Source organism: Antechinus flavipes, chromosome 2 (genome assembly GCF_016432865.1).
Source record: "Antechinus flavipes isolate AdamAnt ecotype Samford, QLD, Australia chromosome 2, AdamAnt_v2, whole genome shotgun sequence".
NCBI lineage: Eukaryota > Metazoa > Chordata > Mammalia > Dasyuromorphia > Dasyuridae > Antechinus > Antechinus flavipes.
Window position 1 is genome coordinate 282653281 of NC_067399.1, and position 17155 is coordinate 282670435.

The following is a 17155-nucleotide window of genomic DNA, read 5'->3' on the forward strand; positions in this document are numbered from 1 at the left end:
CTCATCTCATAGCTTTTAAGGCAATTCTGACAAATTAGTATTAGTCCAGTCTATTGTGGCTATTGGCTTTTGGCACATTGTGTTCCCAACAAAACAACCTTATCACATCTTTTACTATAGCTTGGTGTTTTAAGTATTAGAATTTTGTAATTCCCAGGTAGTACATTAAATTTTATTGTGAGTTACTAAAATAATTATACAGATTAGAAAGGTATTTTTAAAGCCTAAATTATCTAGATATCTAAATTATTTTTACCTAAATAATAAGGTGTATGTGCTGCCTTTCAAATTGAAAAAAAAAAAATAGCTCGCTGCTTTTATTCCAAAGCTGATTTAACCATCAGCGTCTTTCTCATTGCAGAGGTTCTAAAACTATGTTGTTTGGCTAAATCTTTTGAATACTAACTCATTTACAAGTGAAAAACGTATCCCAGTTGATATGCAGTGGAGGGCTGTCTTAGAAGTAGTCTGTCATTAGTCTGCTCTTTTCTGGGTAGAAAATTTACCCCTTGTAGCTGGCCCCCCATAGTTCTTTTCTCTTTCCTTCATCTGTCAACAACATTAGTGCTTCTCTTATTCAACTAGTTCCTAGATTAATACTCTTAAGTATCACTGGAATGAAAAATAGCCTGAAAGTAAACTGAAAGCAGTCAGTAAGGGGAAAAAAACAGTACAGATAAATATCACTTAACGATGCTAACATTTTTATTAGGTTCTTGACTGGAGTAGAGCGAGTCACTTAGGGGCTAAGTTGTAGCGGTGTTTTTTCTCAAACATGTTTTTTTACACTTGGTTAAAGCAATGCACTCAAACCCAAATTTTACATATATATATATATATATAAAATCTACATATATGTTTATATCTTTAGTTTTCATTGCCATCCCCCAAAATTTTTATTCTAATTATTTACTCTGCTAAACAAAGGGACAAAATGCTTTATACTATGGGTTGGAAGACTAGAGACTCTTTTGAGATTTCTGGGTTGCAGCATGTTGTAAAATCTGTGTTTTTGGATATTTTAAATCACATATTTCATATACTTCATCTATTCTAGTATAAATTAGATTTCAGGAGAGTATGGGCTACTTTTGGTGTTTGACTATAGCTACTTCAAAGAATGAGTGCCCATTAGAGTAAAATAGGATTTCTGAATAGCTCTGAAAAGTCAGCTGAGGTTTAATCCTCAATAAAATCATATGGAGGAAATCAATTTTAATTTAATCCCCTTCTTTGAGGATATTCAACAATTTAGGATTAAAAAAAGAGGTTTTTTTTTCTCTCTCTCTCAGCTTATTCCATATAGGAAGCACAAGTTTATCTCCTCACAGTTTACTTGCTGGTGAAATATGACGAAGTAAATAACCTCATATGAAGCTAAGTAAACATTAATTCAAAAAGAGATGTCTTTTTTTGGGGGGGGGGTGGAGTATCTAGCATTTATTGGTGGTGTCTATCACATAGTGGATCCTAAGTAAATGTTTATTAAATTAAATTAAAGTTATTAGAGATTGAGAAAAAGCTAATAGTAGAAGAAGGGAGGGAAGATGATTAAATTCTAGGATAGTAACTTGTAGATCTTTAAAGTATAGACCATGAGATGAATAAGGCATAAGAATGGAAAAGGCAAGTCATTTCTGATTTGAGAAGATGATCTGGGAGAAAAGTTGAAGAATTTAAAATTATAATGAAGGTAGAAAACAGATTAAATGAGAATTAGAGGGATAAAAAATAGGTCATTTTGGCCAAAATGGACTTTTGGATCAATCTTGGCGGTGGTGAAATTTTGTGAGATATGAACACTAAAGTTATAACTTTGTAGGTAAGTGACTTATATGAGAATTAAAAGACATGTCATCAGAGTTGATTGAGAAGGCTGAGAAATTGTGCCTTCCATGTTTTTTTCTCCTTTTTTAGACTAGACCAATGATTTCATTTGTTAATGGGCCTCCCAGTCAGGATCCTCATTTGCTAATACAGATTCCCTGTAGTTTTAAAGGGTTGCCTAAGATACGGGGAGGTTGAATGATCTGCTCAGAACCATATTGCCAGTATCTGTCTGTCACAGGTGGAACTTTGACAGGAGTCTTTCTGAACTCTTTTAACAACTCTGTCAAATAAGCCTTGTCTCTCCTTTTGCACATAATAGGCATATAAGCATTTTTTTACTTTGAATTTTAATTTATGCAGAATTTTACAGTGTTTTGTAGTTGTATTTAGCTCTACTCTTTTCCAAGGCGAATTGCATGCATTTTGCAGTTGTAAGATTATTATATGCTATCATAGCTTACTAGGTGTGTAGCATATATACCCCAGGAATCTAATCTCTTTTTTGAGGATAATATAGAGGTCATACAAGTTTTTTAGAGTTTCTCATCTTCCAGAATTCATCGTAAATGTTAAATCAGCTTTAGTTCCCTTCTAAGCACCCAAGTCTTCTGCTTCATCACTCATTTAGTGTGTTCTGTCAGGAGCTTACATAATGCCACTATCAGACACTGGTAGCCCATCCTGTAACAGTGTTCCCTGAAGTTGATCTTAGCCAGTACTTAAACATGATTTATGGGTATGAAGTAATATTATAACTATAAAATGAAGAATACTTCTATTAGCAACTCTTATAAAAAGGACTGCATAGTTTAAAGAAAATAGGAAAGGTGCTAATTATAATACTTAAAATGACCAGAAAGTCATTGCTGAACCAGTAAAAATGTTGGAAATCAGAAATATGGTTTTATGAGATAAATTACACATCTGGAAAGTTGATGTTAGCAGAATTAGCATTTTTATTCATATCTTTTATTTTTATGTTGCCTTCATTTCCAAATCTATCCTACCCCTTCCCTACCAAAGAATCATCCCAGTAAAGAACAGAAAAGGGAAGGGGGGAAAGGAGCATCTTTATAAAACTACCAACACATCAGTTTAATCAAACAGTATATACAATGTTCTGCCTACATAGTCTGCCACCTCTGAAAAAAAAAAGGTAGTGTATTTCTTTAGGACCAAACATTGCACTGGATTAGGGATTTCTTGGGTTATTTCCATTTAGCATTGTTTTATTTATTTTATATATTGTTTTCCTTGTTTTGCTTACTTTACTTGGCATATTCTCATGTCTTATGGCACAGTAATAGTCCATTCATTTACAACAGTTTATTTATCCTATCAATTTGGATTTTTTTTTCCAGGTACCACAAAATGTCCTACTATAAATATTTTGATGTGAATTAGCCTTTTTTCTACCTTTAACTTCATGTTGGGGACTGTGACTAATATGGGATCTTGAACAGTTAAATTTAAGTAGAGATTTATTATGAAAGAATGCTGAAATGAAAAGAAATATTCACGATATTTGATGGGAACATAGATTTTAGATCTGAAAGGGATCTACAGGACCAATCTCATCAAACAAACAAACAAAAAAACCCAAAACATTTTTATAGATAACAAGGCTAAAGCCCAGAGAGGTTAAGTGACTTGTTTTAAGTCACAGATTATAAATGACCAAAGCAGGATTTGTATCTTGAACTCCAGGTTCATTATTCTTTCCATTGTAGCTGTATAAAACTGGATGAACTCATCTTAAAATAAATAAATAAATAAATGAAATTTGATGAAGCAATTGGGGTTAAGTAAAATGCCCAAGATCACACCGCTAGTAAGTGTTAAGTGCATGAGGCACTTTGAACTCAAGTATTCTGCTCACTCCAAGGCTGGTATTGTATCCATTGTACCACTTAGCTACTCTGAAATTATCTTTTAAAGAAAAATAATAACTGGTGACAAAATATGCCATTTTATCTTCAGTGTGATCAGAAACAAAGCCTCAAAATTTGCATAGAAAACACCAACATTCTGACTACCAAAGAAAATAAGCATGCAAAAATCATTAGTATTGAATCCTTACTTTGATATCAATATACATATTTTTGGACAAATTTTCTCTCAGAACATCAATCAAGTTTGTTACATAGACATATGAGAGATTTAATATAAAAAGGGTGAAGGATTTAATGTTTTAGAATAATTGGTTTTTTAACTAAAAAAAAAGTCTCAGCTCACATTTCACTTTCTTCCTCCCCATCTAATTGTATTTCATTTTTTCCAATTGCACATATAGTTTTCAACCTTCATTTTTTATTTTTAAAATTTTTAATAGTATTTTATTTTTCCAAATACTTGCAAAGACAGTTTTCACCCATTCACCTTTGCAGAACCTTATGCTCTAAAATCCCCTCCACACCTCCACAAAACAGCAAGCAATCCTATGTAAATTAAACCCTCCACCCCTTTTTGTATTAAATCTCTCATATGTCTATGTAACAAACTTATTTCTATATTCCTCATGCTGCGCAAGAAAAAAATCAGATCAAAAAGGAAAAAAAAATGAGAAAGAAAAAGAGTAAGCAAACAACAACAAAAAGATGAAAATACTATGCTTTGATCCACATTCAGTCTCCATAGTTCTCTGTCTGGATGTGAATGGCACTCCCCATCACATTATTGGAATTATTTTGGATCACCTTATTGTTGAAAGGAACCAAGTCCATCACAGTAAATCTTCACATAATCTTGCTATGATTTACAATGTTTTCCTGATTCTGCTCACTTCACTTAGCATCAGTTCATGTAAATCTTGCCATGTTTTTCTGAAATCTGCCTGCCTATCATTTCTTATGGAACAATAGTATTCCATTATAGTCATATAGTACAATTTATTCAGCTTTTCCCCAGTTAATGAACATCCCCTCAACTTCTGATTCTTTGTCACCACAAAAAAAGAGCTGCTACAAATATACTTGCATATGTGGGTCCTTCCCCTTTTTATGATCTCTTTTGGGTACAGATACAGTAGTGGCACTGATAGATCAAAAGATATGCAGCTTTATAATCCTTTGAGCATAGTTCCAAATTGCTCTCCAGAATGATTGGTTCAGTTAATAACTTCACCAACAGTACATTAATAACACTGTACTTTCTGTAAAATAGTTTTTGGTCCATAATGGTAAAATCAGTTCCTTCACTAATGTCTTACAAATATGCTTCTATTGTTACAAGGCATGGCTCAGATGGATCTAGCAAAGGAGACTGAGAAATGAGTGGTCCCATCGATGGGAGAACCAGAAGACCAGAAGACAGTGATATCTTGAAAACTTAGAGAAAAGATTTTTAAAAAGTGATCAATGGGGTCAGAGGCTGTAGAAAGATGGAGGAGAATGAGGATTGAGAAAAGGCCATTGGTTTTGACAATTAAGAGATCATCGATAACTTTGGGAAGAACAGTTTTCGTTCTATTCATCAGAGAGTCAAAAGAAGAGAAATTGGCTAGTATGGGAGGTGGTAATGGCCTGGAAAAGAACTAAGGAGTTAAGAGTTTGAACGTCAAAGTGAAAATGAAGAGCAGGGTTTGATAAAGGAAAGTAGTGAGAAAGGTAGAAAGCCAATAGATAATGATCAAGTTAGGGAGTTTTGGAATTCTTGAACTTGGAGGTGTGGTGCATTTGTAGGTGATACAAAGATCAAGAGCATGACCATCTCTAAATATAGTTCAAGTGAAGTGGAATAGAAGGGATAAGTAGTGAATAAGTTGAACTGAGTGGTTTGAAGCAGAATTGGTATGTTTGTCAAAGTTCACAAATATGAGGGCAGGAGTTGAGAAAGAGAGAAAAAACAGATACTAAACTCTTTGAGGAAGGAAATGATCTGGCAATTGCTAAGATGTTGATTGGGTTGTAGATATGAAATGAATTGTATGAATCTCAAAGGAGAAGAGGTTACCTAATGATGATAATAAAGGGAAAAACCGGAAGCAGCAGTGAATCAGACCATTCCAAATGCCCTGTCTTGATTATTGAACCTAGAAGAATGAGTACAAATCCAGTCAGTTCTGGAAAAGGCAGTCAGCAGAAGGGGGCCAGGTTTCAATAATAGTTAAGAGGTAGGAAGAGTGGGAAAAGAAAAGATTTTGGATGAAGATATGTTTGCTGCTTATAGAACCAGTATTTTAGAGGTCACAGTTGAAGAGAAGAATAGTATTTGGTTACAACTTTGGGATTAGGAAAATCCAGGGAGATGGGAATAAGGGGATAGGAAATAAGATTTGGATGGTGATCTATTGGGGTTCAGGATCTCTAGAAAGTATAGGGTGAGAAAATAATCACCATTTAGTAGAAGTGCCACTCCTCAGAGGAGTATGAATATTGAACTGGAGAAAAATGGGCCATTAGATGGAAGGCAGATAGTCAAAGTTTTGATACTGCTCTTCCTTTTGAAGGTTGAGGATTAGGCAGGGAACTGTGTAGCTTGGGAGATGGAGCTGGCAACAAGTACAATGAAGCCAATTCTATCAATACTTTTATTTGCCTCTCCTTGAATATGTAAACCATCCTTTGATTTAACTGTACCTTCCTTTTTTCCTCTTTAATTTGTAGCTAAAATGCAAGAATGATACCATCCAATTCTTTAAGGAGTATCTTTACTAGTTGGACAATGGAAAGAGGATCTCATGTTTAAGAGTACCAGTGTAGCTCAATTAATATTTGTAAATACACTTTTTGATTCTTAGCATCTTTGCTCTGTTTTCAATCATTCCACTACTAAAGAAACAGAAAGACGCTGTTCAGAACTGAGGGCCATTTTTCTTTATATTTAACTCTGTGCCATATCTATGTGCCATCATCCAAATGGCCAGTCTGTTCGTGATGAGCCTTTCTGGATTATTTAGACTAGTTGCTAAAAAGAAAATTCACTATATTTTAGGACTATATTTAGCTTGCTTTGAGACCTTTCAGGCCTGTGTTCCACTGACACAGTCTTTGAGAACTCAGGAGCATTTCACCATCGTGAAGTTGTTGAGATATATTTCAATGAATTTATGATATTATCAATTTATGAATTCCCTTCTACCCAGATTACAGATAACTATGCTTGCTCATTTTGGGGATTTGTTTTATTATGGAATTATTCATTGATTATATCCACCAGAAACTTCCCCATTCTCTGTGTTTACTTGTAATTCTTAAAAAACAATGTTCAGTATATTGTTTCCATATAGTATGACCAGTAAATTGTTACTATTGAAAAGATTGCCCTTTTCTTTCAAGAAAACATGGGGTTAATCAATGAGCTTTATCAATTTTCCCTCCTTCTTTTTAACTCTTAGCCAAGCTAATTGTCTTGCACCGTTGTGTTGTCTATTCCAGATATGCATACTGTCAGATAAAGTCTGTAGGATAACATCCAAATGCATGTTGAAATTAAGGCAATAGGCATTCTTCATCCCCTTGGTCTTTCCTGTGTAAATGAACAGGCTAAACTCCTTTGACTTTTTTATAGATTTCTTTCAAGAGGCTCTGCAATATCCTGAGGCTTGATACAATCAATACAATATCATCCATGATGTTAAGCATTTAGAAGACCTCCCTATTTATGGGGAATCCTTCATTGACCTGCACTCTGCTCTATTACAATGATTAATATCTTTGGCAAGCATATATTTCCCTATTTTATGCTTTACTTGATGTTGATTTTTCAGAGGGTCATTGAACAAGGTTATTCCAGTTATATCTTCCAAAGAATCTTAAATGATCTTCACGTATTGATGAAAGACAGCTTGCTATAAAAAGTTCTATAAGGCAGCATTTTCTTTTACCAATTCAAATGCTTTTTAGTAATTAAACAGTAAGCATAGTGGGACATTTTCTCCATTTTTTACTTATTTAAAGGTAGTGTAGTTTAATCAAAGCCAAAAAGTCTGAGTTTATGTCCTGTCTCTGATAGATATTGTCTGTATGACCCTGGGTAAATCACTTAACACCTCAGTGCTTGAGGCTGACTCTCAGACTTTCACATACAGAGAAGGTACCAACCTGTGTTAGTAAAGAGAAATTCTTCAGTGGGAGCCCCTTATCTAAATTTCAAATTACAAATTAAGTCTCTATTTGTGTGTCTGCGCTTAACTTTTGTCCTTTCAATTATTTGTGATATGATAAAATTGTCCATTGTTAAATATCATTTGTCAAAAGCCTATTTATTTCCTACAAATAACTTCATTTGGGTGCTCAATTCATGCATAGATAATCCTTAGAAAGATGTTTTCTTTCATCTTTTTAAAAATACTAATGTCTGATATTTCTTTCCATGACATCATTATTCTTCAAGTACTTTTGTATTGGTGCCTTAATGCTCTTGCAATTGTATCATCTCCAGAATAAGTCAATCTCCTTTATATATATATATATATATATTTCCCCAATCTGGTTCCTTTTCCTATCTTTACTGTATCTTTTCCACTATATTTAAGCTGCAATCAGTATCGTATTATCATGAGGATCTTTTAACAAATGCTTATATAATACATAGTATCCAAATTTCCCATCAAATAGCATTTCTTGTCATCTTTTGGCATATAATATAATACAAACTACTCTGCCACCTCCACCTATCAATCATTCTCTCATTTAGCTGCATCTTCCTTATTCCAGTTTCTTTTACAGGAAAAATGTCAGGATTCATATGATTTGGTACATCTAGTACTATGTCCACCCCTTGGTCATTGGACAGATATCTTACGTAAGAGTGTCAGTGATCAAATTTAAATTTTTAGAAAGTCTGGAAACTAATTCTTAATTAATTCTTTCTTGTCACTTTGCTGCTGGCCTTACTGATGCAGAAAGTAGCTACAAAAGACTTTGTTTCATATCATGGCAAAAAAAAAAAATTAGTCATAAGGTAGATTCTCAGAAGACAGACTTGGTTTCTTCAAGGGTATCATAAAAGTATTTCTAATATGGTAGATAGAACCTCCCATAGTTTATACTCCATTGGCCTAACCTTCAAATTCCCAGGGTTGTCCTTTAAATTATAATGAAACATTATGGAAAATCAGAAATTATAAATAAATGTACATAATAATGTAGTATTCATTGAATCTAAGTACATAAACTACTGAAAAAGACTTAAAGGAAAGAATTCAAAGTGAAGAAAGCAGAACTCAAAGCATAGTGACTAATTTTGTATGAACAAAGTAAATAAAACAAAGACAATACAAATCTGACCAAATAAGTTGTTATTATACTGTCATATGTAAAATATCCCTCATTCTTTTAACAGTTGATGAAATAATTTGGATGAATATACGTTGTAAGTTTGTTTTGATATTATATCAAATGTGTGTTGTGTTGAAATAAAATATCTCAGGTAACAAATAGCGGGGGTGGGAAGGAAGATAATGCCTCTTTTCAATCATATCATAATTTTTAAATATTAGAAGTTGTATTTTACTTATTTTTCTACTGGACATTTCAGTATATTAACTCTTCAAATAACATAGGACATTGGAGGTTTGGTAATAGCAATGTTCTGAGAAGACTAGCTGTAAATGACTGCTATTCTCAGCTGTACAATGATCTTTGAAATAAGCAAAACTGAGGGGTTTTTTTTACTGCCAGTTTTTGCAGAAGCATTTATGAAGAACAGAAATTATACATTACATTAGAATGATAATGGTCCTAGGCAGAGTTGTATATAGCTAAATAGCAAAAGTCAAGAAACCTTTTGTTCACAAATAGGGAAGGTGAAACTATTCCTCCAGTATGCCCCATGAATGTTTATAAATACAAGTTAAGATTATATTAACAAATAAAATGGATGTCATAATCTCTCTCTATCTCCTCTCTTTTCTCATACACAGACACATACACTATACCTGTATATAAATATATACATATGTATATCCTTTCAGAAATAAGATTTTGAAGTAAACAGTGATTTCTAAGAACAGATTCATCTTCATCTGTAAATTTACATAATTTATTTTTTAAAACATTGTTAATACATATACATTTATCTTGCATATATAATATCAGTGATTAGGAATTAATTATTCCTTTGGAAATGAGTTATATATGAAATATATTTTTGATAATCAAGATAATTTTCTGCCATGCCTGTGATGTCAAACTTTGTACTAAATTATTTATTATTGCATTGTATTACCCATTTTGCTGTTTGATAGATCATTTTATACCACAATTTTGCTGTTGCAGAGGGGAAAAGTGTCCCTTTCAGCAGGTCTGATGACCTCTAGAAAGGGTAACTTGCTTTTGATCCAATTTTGACATATCCTAGTAGTTAAGATTTTTTCAGAGAAAGCTAAATTTTTTTTCATATAGCCATGAATTTTGAATACAAATTTAGTTTTTGTCTTGTGTATACTTCATATTTATTTTTCTTATTTTATTGAATTTATCACAAATTTATAGGATTTATTCATTTCTTCAAATAATTTGAGAAAGAAAGGAGAACTTTTGGAAATGTTTTACTGAAATTTGAGCTCTGGCCCTTTAATGGCCAATAAAGACTAGTTAAAAGGGAAAAAAGAATAGATTTCTTAACTAAATTTCTTTTAACAAACATAACCTTTCTTGAACCATTCAAAATTTTACATATATATATTAAATGAAATATTAGTTAATTGGTTTGTCTTATATTAGCATTACCACTTAGATCTACTGTTGTCACATTACTAAAAAGATGTACTGGCTGGCTCTATGTTTATATGGTTTAGAGGCATGGAGTAGTGAAAAAGTACTAGAGTTGATATAAGAAAGCTTGGTTCTAATCAAGATTCTGATGGATACCAGCCATGTGACTATATCTTTTTACCACTTGTCTTCTCTCACTTTCCTCATCTATGAAATGGAAACACTTCATAAGAAGCATTTTATAAACCTGAAAACTATGGAAGTAAATTGTTATTACTATTGTTATTATCTACATGTGTCAAAATTAAGCCCTCCATCTTCATTTCTACTTGTTGGCTTCTCTACCCTCTTCTTTTGTACAGATTATATCCTATCTTCTATTGGAGGCCTTTCTCAAACCCTCATGATTCTAGTGATTTCTCTTGGTTGTTTATTTTCTATTTTTCATATACATATCTTATATGTGTATATTTATTGTGTCCTGCTATGATATTTTGAGCTTCTTGAAGGCAGAAACTGTCTTTTGCCTATCTTTGTATCCTCAACAGTTAACACAGTGCTTAGTACATAGTAGATAACTTACTAAATGTTTACTGATTGATCAGCTATTAAAATCACAAATTAAGTTACTTGTGATTTTTACAAATTTGGGATTCTTCTTTTAAAATTGTACATAAATTCTGCCCTCTTTAAAATGTGCATTATTTAAATAAAACCTAAGTTATACTTTTCCCCCCCTTAAAAATGCATTATTTTCTTTTACTACAGATACTTGTATTTAAAGTCCACTAATTGAATTTTATTGAGAAGAATCCTGGCTGTCACACTACAAGTTTCAGACTGTGGTTTGTAAAGGAGATTAATTGAAAGGAATGGAACTGGCTCACAGCTTATTGCTGAATGAAGAAGCATATAATCAACTTGGAGAAGTTCAGAAGGCAGAATTTGTTTTTGAATGGTTGAAATTTTTAGAGAAACTTTTGCTAGCAACCAACAAGGTATGTAAAAATTTTAAAATAGTAAATTCTTTTGATTCTTCCAGCTAGTCCTTTTTTGAGTATCTTATTGTTAATTCATGGTTTTGTAAATTTATAATCAAGTGCATTTGTTAGGATTTTTGTATTTTTGTTGTAGTCATTGTATAAATTATTCTGGTTCTTCCCACTTCATTTTTCATAATAAGTACAAGTGCTTCCAAGCTTCTTGTGTCTCAATTCTGTGTGGCTGAGTAATATTTCATTATATTGCTATAACAGTTTGTTTACCTATTTCCCAGTTGATAAGTTTATTGCTTTAGTTTCTAGTTCTTTGCCATAGCAAAAGTACTTTTTCCCCCCAAAGTACTTTTATTTAAGTAGGTTTTTGTTGTTGGTGGTGGTGTTTTTTTTGTTTTGTTTTGTTTTTGTGAGGCAATTGGGGTTAAGTGACTTGTCCAGGGGTCACACAGCTAGGAAGTGTTAAGTGTCTGAGGCAAGACTTGAACTCAACTCCTCCTTATTTCAGAGGTGGTGCTCTATCCACTGCACCAACTAGCTCTTTTTTTTTTTTTTTTTAAGTAGCAGGGCCTTATTGGTATCCTTGAAGTTATACAGTAGGTAGCTATACAAGTCCTTCCCTTCTTCCAGAATTTTTCATATCACAAGTACAAACAAAGAAAAGAATATTCTCAGACTTTGCAGTATATAGATTATTCTAGTAAGAATATGTACACATCCAGCCATTCTGGAGAGCAATTTGGAACTATGCTCAAAAAGTTATCAAGCTGTGCATACCCTTTGATCCAGCAGTGTTTCTACTGGGCTTATACCCCAAAGAGATACTAAAGAAAGGAAAGGGACCTGTATGTGCCAAAATGTTTGTGGCAGCCCTGTTTGTAGTGGCTAGAAGCTGGAAAATGAAAGGATGTCCATCAATTGGAGAATGGTTGAGTAAATTGTGGTATATGAATGTTATGGAATATTATTGTTCTGTAAGGAATGACCAGCAGGATGAATACAGAGAGGACTGGCGAGACTTACATGAACTGACGCTGAGTGAAATGAGCAGAACCAGGAGATCATTATATACCTCAACAATGATACTGTTTGAGGATGTATTCTGATGGAAGTGGACCTCTTTGATAAAGAGAGCCTTAATTGATCAAAAATGGGCAGAAGCAGCTACACCCAGAGAAAGAACACTGGAAATGAATATAAACTGCTTGCATTTATGTTTTTCCTCCCGGGTTATTTATACCTTCTGAATTCAATTCTCCCTGTGCAACAAGAAAACTGTTCGGTTCTGCACACATATATTGTATCTAGGATATACTGCAACCCATTCAACATGTAAAGGACTGCTTGCCATCTGGGGGAAGGGGTGGAGGGAGGGAGAGGAAAAATCGGAACAGAAATGAATGCAAGGGATAATGCTGTAAAAAATTACCCTGACATGCGTTCTATCAATAAAAAATTATTTAAAAAAAAAAAAAAAGAATATGTATTACATTTCAAACTTTGAAATGACTTTTTAGCAAAAATGGAGTCCTTAGCCAATGTAATAATAGGTCACAAAGAGCAATGGTCAACTGATATATCAGAAAATGCTTATAAGTCTATGTGGGGACAGGGAGAGAGAAAATCTAAGAGTGTGGGCATATCACCATCAATTGGGGAATGGCTAAATAAATTGTATGTGATTGTCAGATTTTATCAAATGCTTTTTTTGCATCTGTTGAGATAATCTTATAGTTTTTGTTAATTTGGTTATCGATATAGACAATTATACGAATAGTTTTCCTAGTATTGAACCAGCCCTGTATGTGATTGTTATGGAATATTATTATTCTGTGGGAAATAATGCTCTCAGAAAAAAAAAATCTGAAAAGTCCTCCATAAACTCAAGCAAAATAAAATATATTATGTACAAAGTAATAGCAATGTTCTGGGATGACTAGCTGTAAATGACATTGCTATTTTCAGCTGTACAATGATCTATACTACTCTGAAGGACTTATGAAAAATCCTATTCTTACGTAGAGAAGAAACTGATTGTGTCTGAATACAGATTGAAGCGCTCTCTCTCTCTCTCTCTCTCTCTCTCTCTCTCTCTCTCCCCCTCTCTCCCTCTCCCCATAATTTTTTTTGCTGAGGCATTTGGGGTTAAGTGACTTGCCCAGGGTCACAGCTAGGAAGTGTTAAGTGTCTGAGACCAGATTTGAATTCAGGTCCTCCTGACTTTAGGGCTGGTGCTCTATCCACTGCATCACCTAGCTGCCCCTCAACATAATTTTTGAGTGTTTTTTTTTTTTTTCTATTAGGGTGGGAGATGTATGTTTTCTTTCACAACATGACTTTTATGGAAATGTTTTGCATAACTGCACGTGTGGTTTCTTAATGGGAGCTGAGAGTGGGGATAAGGGAGAGAATTTGGAATTCAAAAATTTTTAAAATAAATGTAAAAAATTATTTTAAATGTAATTGGGGAAAATATTAAATAATTTTTTAAAAAGAATATGGACATATCAAAGGACTTTAAAACTGTAAATCCCTTTTGATCCAACAGTACCATTATAAGTTCATAAAAAATGGAAAGTGGTCCACAAGTACAACATTATTTATGGCAACTCTCTTTGTGATGGCAAAGAATTGGAAATTGAGAGGATGCCACCCATCAATTGGGAAATGGCTAACCAAATTATGTGTATGAACGTAATGGAATACCATTGTTTTGTAAGAAAAGATGAGCAGTCAGATTTCAGAAAAACCTATAAAGACATACATGAACTGCTCCTGAGTGAAGTGAGCAAAACCAGGAGAATATTGCACACAGTGACAGCAAGATTGTATGATGACCAAGTATGATAGACATATCAGCAATACAGTGATCCAAGACAATTCCAATAGACTTATGATAGAAAACGCCATCTACTTCCAAAGAAAGAACTATGGAAACTGAATGCAGATTACAGAATACTGTTTTTACTTTTATGTTGTTTTTTTCTTTCTCATGTTTTTTCCCTTTTATTCTGATTCTTTTTTCACAACATGACCAATGTGGAAATATGTTTAAAATGACTGTAATTGTATAATCTATATCTGGTTGTTTGAACTCAAAATCTTACAAAAATGAAAAGAAAATACTATTTTAAAAAGGGTATGGGAATAATAAAATTATATACTTACATTTATAAAAACAGTAAGTTAAAGATTCTAAGTTAATAAAAATGCAAGAAGTTTACATAGTGTTTCATTGACTTTGAGGTGTGTTTTGTTAAATTCATTTCTAGGCTGACATAAAGGAGAAACAGAAGAGTATTGTTGAGCAGCTCATATCTCTATTAAATAGCTCTCCAGGGCCACCTACCCGAAAGCTTCTTGCTGAGAACCTAGCTGTTCTTTATAGTATTGGAGATACATTTTCTGTTTATCAAACAATTGACAAATGTAATGAACTCATTCGTAGCAAAGATGACTCTCCAAGTTATCTTCCCACAAAACTGTAAGTTTAATATTAAACAACATAAAACAGTAATAGTGTATATCATGCTTTGTGAAATGGCTAAATTTGTTTGATTTGAAGAATGAATTAAAAACTAATGCAAATTCAAATTTATATCCCTCTTTTTAAAAAATAGTTGTTTAAATATTTCATTTGCTTTGAGAATTTAGAAGATGAGCTATTTTCTTATGTTGTGTCTTTAACATTTAAGTAACATTTGTGAAATCAGGATTTGGTGAATCTATAGCATTTTGAATTCTCAGTTGATTTATTAGAGAAGGAGCAGTTTGGGTAAATTGGTCACATTTTGGAAGGATAATAACACTTTTACATTTAGTAAAGTATTTTCTTGATTTCAACAATTTGCATCCTATTGGTTATTTTTTTCTTTTTTTTAAAAAAATTTATTTTATAATAAATTATTGACAGCATCCTATTGGTTATAAAAATGCCACTTTAAAGGTTTCAAAAAATGAACAATTGACTGAGTACTGTATTGATTCTTTCCCTTCTTCCCCTAACCAGAACAATTAAGACCAATTATTTGAGTGGAAGAATTATTTTAAATTGTTTGCAATTGTAGTAAGCAGAGAATAATAGAGTTTATTACAGAATCTTTTCCCAGATAACTTTCAGATTTTATGAATAATTATCATGACGTTTCATCAACATATTACTTTTTCTTCAGTCTGTATTAAAAGCCAATTGGATTGATTAGCTAAGAAATGAAGTGTACTAAAAAGTTATTTTATATAATTAATCACAGATTTTTATAATTTTTAGAGCTAAAAGATAATCTATCCCAATCTCTTCCTTTTATAAATGAATAAACAGCCTTAGATTATGACTTGTCTTGGATAATGTAGGTAGTATCAGAAGTCTCCTGACTTCTAGTCTATTGCCTTTCCTACTATATATTAATGCCATAGAAAGGGACCTTAGAGATCTAAGTTTGGAGAACTGAAATTTGTAGTAACTGAAAATTGGTTGTATATTGTAGCATATCAGATGCTACAATTTAGCAAATGATTTTACAGCAAAATCACATTTCAATCCATTTCCAAAGAATTATAATCCATCTTTTTTTCTTAAAAAAAAAAGACATCAGTCATCTCTTTATAGTGGAAATTTTCTTTCTACGTTTGCAAGCATTTCTTGACTGATTTTTTATTTTCTTTCAGTGCTGCTGTGGTATGTCTGGGTTCTTTGTACAAGAAGTTGGGGAGACTATTGGGTAACACCTTTATAGATACAGTGGGGAATATACTTAAAGCTATGAAGAGTGCAGAGGTAAGAAGTCACAAGTTCAAATGAAGAATAGCAAAACAATGTTCTTAAAGCTTGATGAATGTTTAAAAGTTATAAAACTCTGATATAACCGATCTATATAACTTTTGCTACATATATATTTGAATATGTTATATACAAACATAATAGTATGTAGTAGATACATGAATATATATTTCACAACTTCTTAAAGGCTATGTTAGAGCACAAACGCAAGTAGATTCTACCAAGTTGAAAAGATTTCAAGTAGGAATCTGATGAAATACTGCTACTGTCCAGGATCTAAGTTCAGTGCTTCATTATTTTGGTTGATTAATTTTTTAGCCAAAGATAATCTTTAAGTTCCCCAGTTAAATTACAGAGAAGTTGTGTTCTGCATTGATGAAAAATAAGCTTATACTGATAGCATTATGCATTCTCAAAAGAATGAAGTACATCAATATGTATTTAATATATGAATGTATGTATGCATATATGTATGTGATCCCTTCTTGCCTCTGGTATCATCTGCCACTTTTCTTGACATTTGAAGAAATGGAAGAGAAATTAGGGCCATTTCCCATTCTTTTAGCATTTTATTCACTGCCCCTTAGGACCATGTAGGTTTATTTTGATTTTTTTATGATATAGAAGTTATCAGAGTTTTTAATATGGTTTCTACAAAAGAAAGATCTTTCATCTATTTTATTAATTTTAAAAAAATTTATGAGGTTTGGTTTTGTTTTTTGGAGGTATTCAGCTCCAAAGGTCACAAAGCTAGTAAATGTCTGAACTCAGATACTCTTGACTCCATGGCTGATTTTCTATCTACTATACCACCTCGCTGCCCCTTGTTATTTATTTTTTAAATCCTGTTGAAAATATCTCTCAGGTCTTATTTTTGTTGTTGTTGTTGTTAAGTC

The 17155-nt window shown here is 32.7% G+C and overlaps 1 protein-coding gene across 4 annotated transcripts in view; it reads left to right on the plus strand.

Annotated features, from left to right (window-relative positions):
• Positions 1-17155, plus strand: part of HEATR5A (HEAT repeat containing 5A) — a 167068-nt gene that overhangs the window by 15205 nt on the left and 134708 nt on the right. For all 4 annotated transcript variants that reach the window (XR_007950563.1, XR_007950564.1, XM_051977285.1 and 1 more), the window contains exons 2-4: positions 11256-11485; positions 14755-14966; positions 16148-16256. Coding sequence is in view for 2 of the 4 variants with exons in the window: in XM_051977285.1 (XP_051833245.1) it covers positions 11360-11485; positions 14755-14966; positions 16148-16256 (447 nt within the window). In the remaining 2 variants the exon portion in view is untranslated. The remainder of the gene's footprint in view (positions 1-11255; positions 11486-14754; positions 14967-16147; positions 16257-17155) is intronic.